The sequence below is a fragment of the Amblyomma americanum genome, chromosome 7, assembly GCF_052857255.1.
Source record: "Amblyomma americanum isolate KBUSLIRL-KWMA chromosome 7, ASM5285725v1, whole genome shotgun sequence".
In the NCBI taxonomy this organism is placed as follows: Eukaryota; Metazoa; Arthropoda; class Arachnida; order Ixodida; family Ixodidae; genus Amblyomma; species Amblyomma americanum.
The window spans coordinates 129,884,891-129,902,096 of record NC_135503.1 but is presented as its reverse complement, the minus strand read 5'-3'; the positions used below and the strand labels follow the sequence as shown (position 1 = coordinate 129,902,096).

The window sequence follows — 17,206 nt, the reverse complement described above, 5'->3', positions numbered from 1 at the left end:
TGCTGCAGTGCCGTGTGTCTGCCACAACGTTCTCAGCCCTAATGCATACAACCAGCGTCTCCCTCTCTCACCACGTCCGCCCCGGTGGCTCAGTCATTAAGGCGCTCGGCTGCTGACCTAAAAGACGCGGGTTCGATCTCGGCAGGGGGCGGTCGAATTGCGATGATGGCGAAATTCTAAAGGCGCGTCTGCTGTGCAATATCAGTGCAGGATAACGAAACTCAGGTGGTCGAAATTTCGGAGCCCTACACTACGACGTCCATCATAGGCTGAGTCGATTTGGGAAGTTAAACCCCCTAAATCAAACTAAACCAATCTCTCTCACCAGTGCCATCGAGGCGTCTACTGACCCGGGAGCCAGTTATGCACCCTTCCTTTCCTCAAAATCATCGGAGTGTGTAACGTTGTCAAATCCAACGCCAATAAACGCAATTAAAGAGTGATCGGCTCTGGAGGAGGCGGCGGCGGCTGAGTGACGTGATAGCTTTCACGTGGTCTCTCCATGGTTCAAGGTCAAACTCGATCGTACGGCGAAGAAGCTACGGAGGGGAGTAGTGCAGCATTCGCTTTGAAAGAGCTTTGCTTTCCAGAGGCCGTAATACGTGCCGCTCTCTATATAGCTTTCAAGTTTGAGAGCGTGGTGACGTCAAAATGACGGCTCAGCAAGGCACTGACAGCGGAATCAACCAATTAGCAGCAAGGTTATGATGACTGGTAGCAGAACTTCGCCCCGGATGCATTTATTTGCACGACAAGGGACCATATCCTAATAATGTATTGTGAAGAAGCCGCAAATAAAATGAGCAATGTTTTATTTTTAACAAGAAACTGTGTTTCGAACTAAAATACACTAATCAAAATAAGGTGAGTGTTCAGATTGAAATTAGATTTGTTGTTTAGTAACTTTTGTTGCCGCGAAGGTGGGCTGACAAAGATAAAGCGTGAACATTTCGGCCTAAAAAAAAAACAGGAGCGCAACGAATAAAAATATCTTATTTTGCTAACAAACTCTGTTTAAAACTCAACACGAAGGAAACATAGAAACGTTCTCAGTTTTGCAATCAAATTTGATGTAGGCTAACTTCAGTTGCCGTGAGGGCGCACTGGTAGTGGGAAAGCGTGAACATGGCGGCCTGCAGAAAACAGCCGATTCAATGGCAAGCTCCTGCTTTTTTACGTGTCCTCTAAAATAAAGGTGCTGTGCGGATGTTTTAAGCCCAGAAAGGTGTGATTGAAGACAGTGAAGGCTGTGGGTGCATAGAGATAAACTTGCAAGGATCCCTCGGCACGAAAATTGACGAAGAAGGCTTGTTGAGGTAATTTTGCGGCCTGTTGTCGCTTACTATCGATGACAAAACTAAACGAATACGACAATTGGAAAAAAATAGGGCTAGGAAAACGGTTAGGCGCACAGTTACGACCGTCTCTTTCATAACTTTGCTACATATTGTTTCAATGCAGCTCACGTATCTGCAAGTGAACGCCCCCAATGTTGAGCCCCCTATTCCCTTTCTACAGAATTAATTTCCCTGGACGATACCGAGAAATCGCCCAGAGAATTGGGGTGAAAAACCGTATTATCATTAGAAATGGCGACACCACCAAATTGGCCACGCATGTCCGTCGCATTGCCCGGCCTTGGCACGGGCTGCGTCAGAGCTCTCGACCCAGAATATGGCGGCTCATAGGCAGGAGCTCTGGGAAGAGATTGCCGCCGCCTTGAATAGAGAGGGCCCGGCAGTCAATCCAGCCGAAGCACTGGTGCCATAATTGGCATGTGTTGGCTTGCCGGCGGGCGCGGAATTGGCGCGGCTGCAAGCTGGCCAAGGGTGAGCCTATCAACATTGGTCTGGGGAGCGCAGTTTGAACGTACATTTCCGCATAATACATAGCATGGGGCACCGGTGGCGGCAGGCTGCCGAGGATGGCTGGCCGCGTGATCCCGCTGGTCGGGCCAGTAAGCGCCAGGGGCGTCGGGGGAGGGATGGGGGGGAGGGGTCTACTTCGAGCAGCTCGCTGCCCCCCGCCAGCAGCAGGTATTTCTACAGTCCGCTGTCAACTGCTGTGACGTTACAGGCAATTGCGAAGTTTGCAGCTAGCGTGCTGGTATCGAAATGTTTTACCGAACCTCAGAGTCATGTGCAGTAAGCAATGCAACCCTATAATGAAATACGAGACATGCATGTTTGAACGAGTGGCAGTGTGCCTTCTTACAGGAGCAAGCCAGCCCACCTTACCTTCTCCACCCCCCCCCCCCCCCCCGCCCTCCAGCCCACCTCGCCCCCACAGAGTTTCGGTTGACAGCGAGCCGGGATCAATTGGCCTGCAGAGGGAGGCACACTCTGCGGCTGGTAGGTAAACCATTTTATGTGTATGCCTTACAGCTTACGTACACTGCTGATGACCTCATCTGTGTTTTTGCTAAGTTTGGAAGGTGTAGAAGTGCATAAACTAGAGACTGCAAATGCCGCCTCAGCATCTTTACCTTCTTTTTTTGGTAGTATGATTTCGCCTGCTTTGTTCCAATCTACTGAATAAACACACGTTTTAGTCCTACAGATTTCACTCTGTGCTGAAACTATCCACTCAGCAGTTGTGTCTTGTGTTATGATTTCATGCAGATGACTCCGATACGTCCTCGGTCGAGGGGAGCGTGGAGACGTCCCCTGAACTGCTGGAGAAGGAGCAGCAAGGTGTTGAAACAGCCAGTGAGTTGACGTGCCAGTATGCAGGCTATCCAAGGTGCACATTACCCTTTGTGCAAGCTGCTCCAAATTAGTAGCATATCCATGAGCGTCGCACATCCACAGTTGTTTTACAATGTTCACAAATGTTTTTTCCGCATCCAGCATTAGCACCTTCTGCTAGCTTTTTCCCTCTTACAGCGGGAGCTATGACAAGGCTGATGTGCACGTCGAGTACATTGAAACAATGCTGGCTTTGTCATATCACTGATTGTAACAGCTTTTATGCACTACTGCTCTGCTCTCCTCAGACTTTGCACCAAACTGTATGTTTATTGCACATCATGCTGTATTGTATGACAAGTGCACATTCAGTCTGTTTTCTTTGCGGCAGGCACCCAGCAGACCACTGCACCGCCCTCACCGCCAGTTACGGGCCGTTCGTTGCGGCGGAGGAGGCAGCAGGAATTGGAGGTGGGCGAGCTGCTACGACAGACGCGGCGCACAGCAGACGTCGCTGAGGCACGCAACAGGCGGGATGTCGAATTTCAAGCACGCCTCCAGGATGTACATGCTGACAGCATGCGCACATTTTGTAAAGCAGATGCAGCTCCCTGCAACATAATGTGTCTATATTCACCGTTCCAAACCTGTGCTTAACCTCTGTATGATCACCACTTGTGGCACGTGGCGTAATATATTTCAGTAGGCAAATAACATGAAAGAGAAACGAGCTTTGAATGTCTGTTAAGAGCAAAATTTGCAGTCGACTCTTCTTGTAAGTGCAGCACCTTAACGAGGCTGCTGCTGACAGATGACAGCTAACGGCCGCTTTGTCAGACCTGGTGGCAGCAGTGCGGGACGCCAGGGAGGAGCTGCCGCGCCTGCACGAACTGCTCGTGGTGGCCGTCTCGTTTATGGTTCTGCTGCTGCACAACAGGCTGCGGTACCATCACATTAAATTTTTGCCACCATGTTTGCCGGCAACCTTCTTTTAAAACCTTGACGCAGAGGGTGTAGTTTTTTTACTGTACCATTTTACTTTCTGCAAGACGCAGAAGGTGCGATATGTACGGTTATTTTGTTACTGTGCCTTTTTACTTCTACGAGACGCAGAAGGTGTAGTCTTTTCTTACTCTTCCTTTTCACCTTCATAGCAAATATGGTTATTTTGTTACTGTGCCTTTTTACCTTCTACAAGACGCAGAAGGCGCATAGTTTTTGTCACTGTGCCTTTTTACCTTCGTGACATACAGCCTTTGTCCGTAAAGTTTCGAGACTGAAATATTTTTTCTCTAGAAATAATTCCCCAAAACGAATGTTGGTGCGCATGTGTACCGCCAACTTTTCGGGCTAACCTGAGCTATTTATGTTAATTGCTGTGGCAGCCGCTAAATGGCACTACATGTAGAAAAATACGTTATCACTAGTCTGCGCATTCTAATGTGAGTGAATGTGGAGCTATGGACGTCCACTTCGAACAGCGTGTAAACGAAATTCTTCGTGAAGCTATCCAGGACAGCCAAATAGACGTATGAGCTCTTTCGTGACGCTTACGGCAACGACATATTGTCGCGGGCGCGAGTTTTCGAGTGTTAGAAGAGGTTCGTTTCGGGGGAATGGAAAACTACACAAGGCAGTGGCGCCCTTCTACCTCTCGGAATTCAAATAATGTGGCTCGGATCAGAAAAATCGTGCCGCAAGACCGCATCATTCCAGTCCGCATGCTATCAGATGCTCTCTACATTAGTAAGACAACATGCCACCAAATTTTGCGTGAGAACTTGGGGAAACGAAAGCTCAATGCCAGACTTGTGCCGCACCCCCTCACACAAGACAGGAAGGACACGCGGGCATCACTGACCGCTGATTTGCTCTCAGATGCAGAGAAGGAAGCTGCATTTGGCAACAGCATCATTGCTGAAGACGAAACATGGTGTTTTCAGTAGGATCCTCAAACACAGAGGCAGAGCGCCAAATGGCGGTCCACAAGCTCTCCAGCGTCGAGAAAGGTGCGGCGACAGAAGACCAAAACAAAGAAGATGCTAATAGTTTTTTTCGATGCCAGATGTATCATACACCATGAGTTCGTCCTACAAGGGCAGACAGTAAATCAGGACGGTAGTAAGAGGTATGAGTGTTTGTGAAAAAGCAAAAATATAGCATTATATGAGTGATGGCGGCGTGGAAAAAATGTATCGGGTGATAGAAGCATATCACCCTTGAAAGAGAACATAGTTGCGCGAGGAATACGGGACAAAACAAAGAACACACACTACATGTACAGAGCGCAACTTCCATCTTCCAACATACTGTCATGCAGCAAATGGTGATGATAAAGCTTATGAAAGAGAGCTAATTTCCGAGTTTTCGAAGATGAGACAAGGTATCAAGCTCGGCGCGCGCCTTTAGTGCTGTGACGCTAGTAAGCGAGAATAATCCGACACGGTGAATCTGGAAGCACGGTTCTACAATTCCTGCAACCATAGCCTTCTATATTTTTCATGCGTGGGCATCGGCTCAAAAGCGACTGTTCAAGCAGAATCAAGGCTACCAGCGCGCCTTGCGGGCGAAGTGTGAGGAAGTCAGGAGAGGGTTTCACTACAGTGGATAAGATTTCAGAGTATCGCGTTCCTTTTCCCCGCCCCGTCGGGCATGGGAATTATATGGCTACCGCGACCCAATGTTGCCATAATACCAAATACTTTGCTTTGCAAGGAAATCCCACAGAGCTGCTCGCATACATGCGCAAGATGTTACTTCAGCGAGTTACAAAAATAACGGTTTCTCGTTGATTCTGAATGTCTGCTCAAGTTATCTCCAAAGTTAGCTGTGCGAAATACGCAGAATTTTATTTTGCACTTATAATAACGATGTTGTGCTGGTGGATACGCAGGGCACACGGATGCGATTGCAGTGCTGAGAACGTCAGTCAGAGCCAGCCATGAATCTTCCAAATCCGGTACTCTGAAATCTGATTGTCTGCGACGCGAGCACCTCATCACAGCCAGTGGCAAAACTAGGCACGCCGCGACACGGCCGGACTGCTAAGAGTACTTAACGGCCACTCCCTTGTAGCCAGACTACGTCATCGGCCCTCCACCCGCATGGGCTCCATTGCCCATCTCTACCAAGGCATTCATGGCGGCCCACCTCCTTTCCAACTAATTTCACCCCCCCCCCACTTCATCGAAGGATCCTCCAAGCGAACCTCATCACACTTTGCAGTACAATTTTCTACTCAAGCCCTCTTAAAAGAACACCTATCTTCTCATCTTCACGGATGGTTCAGTCCCCACCAAAATTGATTCAGAGGCTGCAGCCTGCATTGCACCCACCTTTGACATCATCAAAGAATGTCGCCTCTCATTCCCAGCCTCCTCTACACTTGCTGAGATCGCCGGCTTATCCTTTACCGCAGTCCTCATTCAAGAACTTGACCCCTCATCTATAGTCTCCGGCCTGTGTCTAAAGAGTAGCACTACTACATCTTAAACCTTTGTCCGTAAAGTTTCGAGACTCATTTATTTGCTTCTCCAGAATTGATTCCCGAAAACAAATGTTGGGATGTAAGTGTAGCGACATTTTTTCGGGCTATCTTGAGCTTTTTATGTTACTTGCTGTGGTAGCCGTTAGATGGCACTACATGTAGAAAAATACGTTGCCACTAGTCGTCTGCGCATTCAACTCTGAGTGAATGTGGAGAGATGGACGTCCACCTCGAACATAGTGTAAACATAAAATGCTTTGTGAAACTTCGCAAGACAACCACAAATATGCATGAGCTCCTTCGTGACGCTTACTGCAACGAGACATTATCGCTGGCGCAAGTTTTCGAGTGGAACAAGACGTTCGTTTCGGGGAGAATGTCGGTGGGCGACTACACAAGGCAGGGGCACCCTTCATCCTCTCGGAATGAAAGCAACGCGGCTCGGGTCAGGGAAATCGTACAGCAAGGCCGCACCATTACAGCCCGCATTCTATCAGATGCTCTCGACATTAGTAAGACAACATATCATCAAATTTTTGCGTGAGAGCTCGGGGAAACGAAAGCTGAATGCCATACTTGTGCCTCACTCTCTCACACACGACCAGAAGGACTCACGGGCATCAGCGAGCGCTCATTTGCTCTCCGGGGCAGAGAAGGATGCTGCATTAGTCGACAGCATGGTTGCTGAAGACGAAATGTGGGGTTTTAAATACGATGCTTTAAGAAAGAGGCACAGTGCCGAATGGCGGTCATCAAGCTCTCCGGCGTCGAGAAAAGTGCGGCAACATAGCAGCAAAACAAAGATGATGCTGATAGTGTTTTCATTGCCAGAGGGGTCATACACCACGAGTTCGTCCCCCAAAGGGCCGACGGTGAATCAGGAATTTATATCCGCGTGCTCCAACACATGCGTGATGCACTGCGACGCCGCCGCCCTGACTTATGCGCATGTGGACAATGGAGCCTTCTCCACGACAACGCAAGGCCGCACACTGCTCTCAACGTGACAAAATTTCTCGCCAAGTGCGACATTACTGCATTTCCCCATCCGCCATACTCGCCTGACCTCTCCCCATGCGTTTGTTTCCAGCTTCCCCGTGTGAAGAGAGCCCTAAAAGGTCGCTGGATGGGGAGCGTGGAGGCCATTCAAGATGCCACGACAAAGGAGCTGACAGCCCTGCCCGAAGAAACGTTTTCCGACTGTTTTTAAGACCTCAAGAAGCGTTGGAAGTTGTGTATACACTGCAAGGAAGACGAATTGAAAGGTATGCTGCACAAATGATTTTAATGTTAAACGCATTTTCTTTTAATGAACAGAGTCTCGGAACCTTACGGACAAAAGTTGTATATGGTGATTTTGTTACTGTGCCTTTTTACCTTCTGCAAGATGCAGAAGGTGTATACTTTTTGTTACTGTACCTTTTTATTCTCTGCAAGACGCAGAAGGTGTTATATATATGGTTATTTTCTTGCTGTGCCTTTTGCCTTCCGCGAGAAGCAGAAGTTGTATAACTTTTTGTTACTTATCAACTTTATTTTTTCCAACCTGCAAGTTGGGGGTACCCCAGGCAAAAAGCTGTCACAGACAGCTTGACTGAGCCCTGTGGGCTTGCAGACAGCATCACGCAGTGGACTTCACAGCACAATCAAAATTAATATGAACATGAAGCTTATACCTAGAGCAAATGCAGTGCTTACACTTCCTAAAGAATTATACGCACCGCAGATGTCAAAAATGAATATGAACATGAAGCTTATATAAATAGAAAATGCAGTGTTTACCCTTCCTGAAGAGTCATAAAGTAATACATATTTCAATATATTATATTTCATTTCAATACATATAAAAAACCAATACGCGCTAGCACGTCACAATGCTAACAAAAGTTAATCGATTAAAAACTAATCAGTTTTCCATCGGTCGAGTAGTGGTGTCAGTTCTTATTGGTCAGTGCTATTAATTTGGATCGCAGTAATATTCACTGCCTCATCTGGAACTTTGTTAATTCGTGTCAAATTCTGTTAAGCAGTGCAGTAAAGTCAATGTGGGGTATAAGTTTATACACAGAGATGGTATGCGGTAGTAAAGAGTGGACTGGCCATAATTTGTTCGTGTACGCGGCACTGGTTAAAATTCCCTACGTAAGCTGTAAGCATGCAAGGGAGGTTGTGTATTATTTGAAAGGTTATGATTACGCATATATAGAGGCAGTTTGTAATCATATAATTTAGTTGCTTTAAGCATATTATGTTTAGTAAACAAGGGATCAGTAGATAGCTGACTAGGGCTTCCATAAAAGTTCTCAAGAATTCGTAACGCTTTTTTTGTAGTCGCTCCAGTTTATTGTAATTGTGGATGGTAGTAACTCCCCAAACTAGCATGCAGTATGAAAGACGGGAGTAGAAATTAGCAAAATATATTGCTTTTCTGAGCCTCACCGGAAGCAATTCTCCCAGCTTATAGAGACAGCCAACTGTTTTACTTAATTATATCGCAAGCTTGCTAACATGCGGGTTCCACGGCATGGTTTCTTCGAACCATACGCCTAAAAAATTTTCTCATCTCACACGCTGCAAAGCAGTACCTTGAAAATTTAGGACTAGCTCAGTGTCACAAGCTTTGTTATGTGGCTTGAAAATAATATGCTTAATCTTTTTAACGTTCAAGGTTAATCTGTTTTTATGCAACCACTCTTCACGTTTGATCAAATAACTATTTATGATAGTGTTCAATTGAATTACGGTTTGTGCGGAGAATAAAATATTTGGGCCATCAGCGTACATGATAAGTTTCGAAGAGGCAAATTGCACATGTCATTAATATACAGAATGAACAACAAAGGTCCCAGGATCAACCCCTGATGTACACCATGTTTTACCGTTTTAATCGAAGACGGCAGGTCACCAACTTTTACACACTGTTTTCTGTCTGAAAGATAACTTTTGATAATTAAGTTCGAAGGAACACTACGTAAAGCATAATCTTGCAACTTTGAGCGCAATATATTATGGTTTACACAGTCAAATGCTTTTCTGAGGTCAATGAATAAGCCTACAGTGAATTGTTTGTTATCAATGTTCTTAAGTATTTCATCTTTGATTTATAATAAGGCCATTTCAGCAGATTTCCTTTCTGGAAGCCATACTGCGAATCGCTGATAGCATTGTATTCAGTAAGAAAATATGTAGATTGATATCATTAACATTCTCAAAAACTTTAGAAAATATGGGCAAAACGAATATCGGGTGATAGTTTTATATATCGCTAACACTTCCGTCTTTGTGGACCGGGGTTATACGCGCTTGTTTAAGGTCAGAAGGAAATATACTACTTTCAATCATTTGATTGATTATAAATGCGAATGGTATGGCTATAACCGGTGCTACATGTTTAATAGGGACACTGGTCAGGTCACCTAGTCCAGCAGCGACATTCTTTCGAATTCTGGCAGTGAAACCTATGACTTCTTGGAAAGTAACTGGGGAGAATTTAACTGAATTCTCAAGCCTTGGGCGAAGTATCAAAAACGAATTAGCACAGTCTCTGTTTGGAGAAACGTATTCGCCCACGTTAGAAAAGAACTCATTCAGTGCATCTAACGCCTCTATATCAGTCTTCCCATCAGCAAAAGCTCCAATATTAAGACGACGCTTAGCTTTAACGTTATTGGATTAATTATTGATTTCCTGCCATAGCTCTCTTGGGTTGTTGTATGTATCAGCAAACAGACACTGATAGTAGTAAATTTCTGCCTTCCTTAAATCAGCATTTAATTTATTACGAAATAATAATAATAATTGGTTTTGAGGAAAAGGAAATGGCGCAGTATCTGTCTCATATATCGTTGGACACCTGAACCGCGCCGTAGGGGAAGGGATAGAGGGAGTGAAAGAAGAAAGGAAGAAAGAGGTGCCGTAGTGGAGGGCTCCGGAATAATTTCGACCACCTGGGGATCTTTAACGTGCACTGACATCGCACAGCACACGGGCGCCTTAGCGTTTTTCCTCCATAAAAACGCAGCCGCCGTGGTCGGGTTCGAACCCGGGAACTCCGGGTCAGTAGTCGAGCGCCCTAACCACTGAGCCACCGCGGCGGGGTTATTACGAAATCCCTTGAATTGTTTTAGCTGAGTAGTATCACGTGATTGGTGAAAAGCGTGGTACATTTTGTTTTTTTTTACTTTTAATCTCTTACGCAAGGTGGTCGTAAATCAAGGCTTGCGTATTTTTTTCCTTGAGCTAGAATTTTGCACCAAGGAAAAATGTTTCTCATAGCAGGCCTTAAATTTGCTGAGGAAAGACAATACTTTTGATTAGGATCGCAATAGGCGTGGATACTTTCCCAGTGAATATTTTCTATCGCGGCGTAAATTTTCTCGAGCGAAGAAGAGCTTATGTCACCATAAGTAGAGCTATAAGTGACTATCTGCTTGGCAATCGCTGCCGGCAAACATGTAAAAACCGAAAGGTGGTCACTGATATCAAGGGAAAGCACACCTGGTAAGCACTGGTCACAAGGTACACTGGTAATGCAGATATCTAGAAGTGTGGCACTGGTATCGGTAACACGGGTGGGCAAGGAAATTAGATTTGAACAAACGAAAGTTCCAAGTATGGCTTCTAGTTGCTCAGAAGATGAATCTTCACCGAGCATGTTGATATTCATATCACTCATAACTAAGAAGGCTTCTTGCATTGAATGGAGGCTTGACAGCAAAGTTTCCATGAATGCAAAAATTCGGACTTGTATCCTAACGGTGGCCCGTAGACAGCTGCTGTAGGAATATTTTTCAACCATACCACAAGGCACTCAACGCTGGGTGCAATGCATGTTAATTCGTTGACAACTTCACAGGTAATTGAGGCTTTGATGAACGTAGCAATTCTACCGCCTAGGTTTGCGGACCGCACGATGCCGTCATAAATATAATCTGGTTTTGTCGGTGGACTAACAGTTACAGAAAGCCAGGATTTGTAAAATAATATAGCATCAAATTTACCCCATAATTCATCGAAGAACTTGCGCAGGTAGTGCATTTTATTTTTAATGCTTCGAGCATTTAGGTGAAATGCCTTGAAGTAGTGAGACGGTAATTTAAATTCTTTGTTGAAATCGTCCGGTTCATAGTATTTACACTCTGGTGCGGTAGCCATATCGCTGTTAGTGCGAAAGTTAGTTTGGAAAAGCTTTGCAAGTACTACTATTGCATTTTGTTCAAATCTTCTTGGCAGGTGATTGTTACCATATCTGATGAATCTGTCTTCCTAGCACAAATTTTTCCGCCTTGTCTCCAAACAAATTTCCATCCTGCCTTTCGTTTCTGTGCTACTACGGCTCCCAAAAGCTGTTTGAACTGACTAGTCAGAGATTCATTGAAAAATGTTGAAGCATCTGTTTCGAAACCAATTTCTTGAGTGGGAAAACGTGCCTTCCTGGCTATAGCCAGTACAGCATTTCGCTTGTCACGTCGCACCAAGCGTACGACAATGTTCTTTACATCAGACTTGTTTGTTGGTACTCTGTGGTACATGTCAACATTTTAATGAGTTACCGGCTCCCCTACCTATTCACAAATCTTCTGCACAGTGTCAAAAACATCGCCGCTATCAGGCACACCCTTAATTTCAAGGTTATTGGCCCGTGAGTACTGTTCCAATTCTGTGATTCGCATGTGCAGTTTCTGACTTTCTGCAGCAAGTTGTTGGTTTCAGTTGCGCGTTGCGACAAGTTCCTCATTTAGAGCCTTTATTTCTGCGGAGAGTGCGTTGACACTGTCACAAGATTCACCACAAGATTCTACACTCTGTTTGAAGGAGCGAAGTTCATAATGAATTTCCCGTTTGAAAGCCTCAAGCGTCTTACTAAGCTCCTTCATGCTTGACATGACAAAAACTGATTGAATACACTAGGACTGTTCTTTGGCGGCAGTGCCCGCAACAGTATGATAATAAAAAATTAGCAGTTTCTTATCTCGGCTATGCCAGGATATACGTACAGTGAGCTACGCTGAGCCGCTGAGCAGCAATTTCGCTCTCCTTCTCCATGACTATACCACACTGGCAAACGCCCAGCTATATGTATACCCCCACTGATACCTCTGCGCATGCGCATAAAATGAGAGGCGCTATCAAGCGGCTCCGGCGCAGCGTCGGACTTGGCTACTGCGCAACGGAGGCGCACAGCTGGGCACGCGCCGGCGCCAGTGTGTCTGCCGCGGCTATGACGCCGCTATGACAGGCGAGGCGCGCGCGGCGGCTTTGGCGCGCCAGCTGTGCGCAGTGTGACGTCACTGCTCCTCGCGCATGCGCAGCACGGCTCTCCAGAAGCCACGCGAAACTGCTCAACTTCGGCCAGTGTAGCTCACGCTACAAAAATGAGGAAAACGATCTCTAAGAGAAAGAACTTGGAGGAGCGTTCTGAAAACCGCACGCACTGCTGCCAAGCTGTGGAGAGCACGCGAAAGCGGCCGGTATATGTAGGCGCGGTCTGTGGCTTGGTAGCACATGGCGCAGGCGCGGCAAAGTCGACGTTAACCAGCTGATCCCAGAGGATAACGGTGAAATGATGCTCGTCGCAATCGACGCTTTAGCTTGTCAGACACCTTTCCCAGCGCAGCTTGTACCCACGCAGAAGCCAACGGATCGTGCCGAAGGAAGTATGGGCTCCGCACCTGTACGAGAAAGAACTGGGATGAGCGTTGTGAAAACCACACGCACTGCTGCACTGTTGCCTTTTTAGCTTCGTAACGTGTATGGTTATTTTGTTACTGTGCCTTTTTCACCTTCTGTGAGACGCAGAAGGTGCGTGATATATTATGGTCGGTTTGTTTTTGCATGTTTCTAATGGTGCCTTTTTACATTCTGCAATACGCCGATGTATGATATCTAGTGAGTCTGTATCGGCATTTTTCTGATGTTGCCGTTTGACGTTCTGCAAGATGCAGAAGTGTTAGAGGCCTTACCATATAGCTGCTGCAATGGGGCTTTTCATCCACTGTTGCCTGCATTGCAATACGCTGCATAATTTGTACAGCTCTGCAACTGCGCTTCATGTTTTGCTGTTCGCTCCGCCAAAACCACTCGTTTCACTTTTGACCGGACACGGCAGGCTACCGGCTTACTTTCACCGCTTTGGTTTCACATCATCACAACACTGTCAATGTGGTCATCCGGAGGGAGACGTTCCTCACTACCTTACAGACTGCCCACTTACGCAACATATTGTCGCACGTATCCCGCAGCCACAACCGAACCAGGCTCCCGCTGCCCACTGGCGCTGTTGGCTAGATTCCCCAAGAAACTGCGCTTTCCTTTTAGAAATTACATCTATCATCAGTTTGGCATTGCCGAATTGCTCTCGTTGACACTTTCATACACTTAGTTTAATCAGCGCGTATTTGACCAGAGGGTGGGGTCATTCTGGCCCAACCATGTAAACACGCCCAGCGTCCGCCACACCCCAGGTTGAATACTGCCAATCACGCAATACATTTCATACATCTTGACCATCTGCTGATATTCCAATATGTATGCACCATTTTCCTGCATTCGAACACATCCCATTTCCTGTATTCATCAATCACAAAAATCCATTATTCTGCCCAGCATAAAATCGCACCAATTTGGATTTGCAATCTTATAACTCCTTCCCTTTTTGTCTGCTTGCTATTTCACAACTCAAAACTAGAGTTACCTTTACCAAGCACAAAGCAGGCAAATTTAACCTTTCTACATTTCCCTAATCAGTCCTAACTCCTTTATTACCCTCTCTAGAAAGGATGTAGGTTCTTTCTTCCTTTTTTTCTCTTTTCTTTTCTTCTTTTCTCCTCTCTCCTCTCTTTTTTTTAGTCTCCAGCCCCCTATCAACCTCAACCATGTCATCTCGGCCCCAAGTCTTCTGCTTCAAGTGTTCAAGGCCATCTCACCAACCCATTTATTCACTCTATACCGTTTTCCCATTTAACTCATCCTCATAATTTCTACCTGGTTTCTTTTCTTTTATTACACTATACATTTATCTTTATTTTTCCTTTTCCTCTTCCCCTTCTTTTGGAACATTTATTGTTATTAAAAATCTCTTCATAATTCAATAAAACAGCTCTGCGAAGACTTCTTTACCCCTCTGTGCTCGTTCAGCCCTTAGGACACATTGTTAGCGTGCCCGGCTTTATTTTTCCAATTGGCTTTTTCTTTCCAATTCAATTTTTTGGCTAATTTTTACCTATGTTCATTTATCTTTGATTGGTTTAAGCCTGTTAATGCTATGCAGGTGAAGACATTTTCTCATTCCACTTTTTTTTTTGCAGTTACTTTTCTGATTTTAGCCTGGAATGAGACTTCGATTGGGGCGGTACATCTGTCAAACGGTAACCAGACCACCGTAGTCACACACCCACCCACATATTCGGCAACATGATACACCAAAAAAGCAGGCCTCTCGATACCCCTCGAGATCAGTCATCCGATCAGAAGTGATGAGCTAGGAAAATCTCTCAGCCTACTGTTTAACCGAGGGTAAGCGTTTCATGACTTCAAAGACGTGCATTAGGTGCCAGCTTAGCTACCATAACTTGTGTTTAGACTAACGCACCAGCCTTTCTAGCAGCGGCGCGACAGCTCTTTATAATAACAACGTGCTTTCGCTGGCACGCAGTGAAGTTTCCAAAAGGTGTGTGGGCGGGTTCGGATAAAAGATCTGCACACGATGTTTGCGCCGTGACCATAGATTTAGGGTGTGCAAGTCTGGATTGAGTGGGTATTTATTGGCAGAGGAATTTGGTAAGTGGCAAAGTAAAGCACGCCGTGCTTCGCATTACTGAAACAAACTTGTTCAGCACGCAGAATCCCTCAAGGTATTCCTGAAACTCTGTTAACATTTCTACGCAGTTCATTAGCGCTACTAGCCACGAGTGTGGGGGATTGGTCGCTGCCCCAAGCGTCAGTTTGCAGGACTAGCGAGCAAGTCTACAACCAGGCTACCACTTAAAGTGCGAAGTCGTAAGAGGCCGTCGATGGCGGGTAGAAGAAGACTAGGAGTTGAGAACAGTGATGGAATGATCGCAAAACAGGTCATAAATCTCACGGCCAAGTTGGGAGTCCTTAATGTATTCCTAGACTGTGTGTATGGCAATGAAGTCCCTTCAAATTACCGTTGGAATACCGGGCTAGCCACCCAAAGGTAAGTAGTGACCATAAATGGGCATCCTCACGAGGGCGAGACCTCATGAGGGCGTCCTCACCCTCACCTCATGGGGATTTCACTCGGTGAGGCGAGGGTGAGGGAGGTTGGGCGCATGAAAATTCGTGAGGACGAGGGTGAGGGAGAGGGAGGGAATACATGATGGGGTGAGAGGAAGGGATGGCAAGAGGCTTTGTCTGAGGGCAAAGGTGATTGGCTCGAACCGTGCTCAGGGTTAGTGTTTTTTTGTTTTCTTTTCAGCCCGTTAAGAATTCCAGTTCTAAAGTGCTACTTAGAGTGAAGGTTCCCTGGGAAGACGTAGCTTCTGCAGTCTGGAGGTACACCAGCAAAACACCAAAATGCGGGCGCCGCACACCTTCGTCGCCCCGATGTACCACACCACTGACAATGCTATGCCGAAAAGGCGCTCTTCTAACTGAAAAATCTCAGTTTTAAAAATTTTTTAAAGTCTTAGTTGAAACACCCTGTATAGTGCGCGTAGAAAGGGCACTGGCCGGGCCGTCAGGATGGCCGCCGCTCCAACGGGAAGTGTGGTACCGCAGTCAACAATTTCATTATTAGCACCGAATCTGTCGGATTATCCCAGTCTAGAGTAAACACGCAGAAATTATACGCAGTAAGGCGGTTGAATTCTCAAGTTATAAGCCTTGTTTCCCGTAACAAAGTCCTATTTCAGCTTATTGGGGTGTGCAAGAACTTGCTGCAGCGCAAAAAAAAAAAAAATCAGGTGGTAGTTTGTTGACCTAAAGTGCGGTGAGGCGAAAGCTTTTAGCGTGGTGTTGCTTTTTGTGTCACTTATGTGTGGTTAAGATGTCAATTAAGTACACAATTGGTTGCGAATCTTAAATGCTGGATACGCTGGATGGCGTTTGGGAGGCATCCGTCTGTTTCGACGCCTTTCCGCAAACACTCTCCAGCGCCCTAGACAAGAACTACATATGCGCTGGCAGGAAGTAGCGTAGTCGTTGGCACGCTCGGCTGCGGAACGGAAGGGTGGTGGATCTAACCCCATCGTGCACAAAGATTTTTTATCTTATCGAGTTGAAGAGCGTAACGGACGGACGGACGGATGAACGCAAGCATGAGCCATTAAAGGCTTTAGCCTTAAAATGCTTCTACGAAATTCGACACTGTCAGCAATCCAGTATAATCGTATCTTAAATTTTCTATTTTCGCTGAAATTGCGCTATAGAAAAGCGGTGCCGCAATGTGGTGAGCAAAGCCAACAACTGTAGACTTAGCATGTAAATAAAGCAGCAGCTTAAACACCTTTGTTTAAATCATTGCTCGCTTCGCCTTGAATTGTGCGAAGCGATAAAAAGGAAAAATTTGTTCTGCTCTCCAAGTAACAGGAACACCTCTTCGTTTATTTCTCTCCCTGGCGAGACGTGTGTCCACGTAATGCGCGCCTGATTATATGAACCAAATTTCTTGAAGGCATGATAGGGAATTGTCACGCGGCGTTTGGGTAACGCGTAGACGTGCAAGAAAAAAAAAATCATGGGCGGTTTAGCCTGAAGTTCACCACGAATTATTGTGCACTAGCATTATTAGCCCTGATTTTGGATGGTTCATTATTACTTTCTATGCATTTGCTTGACCTGACCTCACTACGGTCCGCGGACCTGGCCAGGCAGAAGATCGCCGTTAGCCAGACCACACACGTCATGTACCAGCACCACATGAATGTTTAGACCGTGAGTGGGGTCGTGCGGATACACAGGAGGCCTGCGGGCCTCGCATTGCACAGCGAAACCAAAACACTTAACTGTGTCCAACTCGACATATGAGCAATGGGAGGTGGCCCTTACCAGCGAGGCTCTGGATCAGCAA

The 17,206-nt window shown here is 46.1% G+C and overlaps 1 protein-coding gene across 1 annotated transcript in view; it reads right to left on the bottom strand.

Moving 5' to 3' along the window:
- Positions 1 to 11,763: 11,763 nt before the first annotated feature.
- Positions 11,764 to 17,206, bottom strand: part of LOC144097458 (domesticated amidase effector 2-like) — a 49,685-nt gene continuing 44,242 nt past the window's right edge. Inside the window, exon 3 of the mRNA XM_077630181.1 lies at positions 11,764 to 12,845. Coding sequence (XP_077486307.1) covers positions 12,705 to 12,845 — 141 coding nt within the window. The 3' untranslated portion in view covers positions 11,764 to 12,704. The remainder of the gene's footprint in view (positions 12,846 to 17,206) is intronic.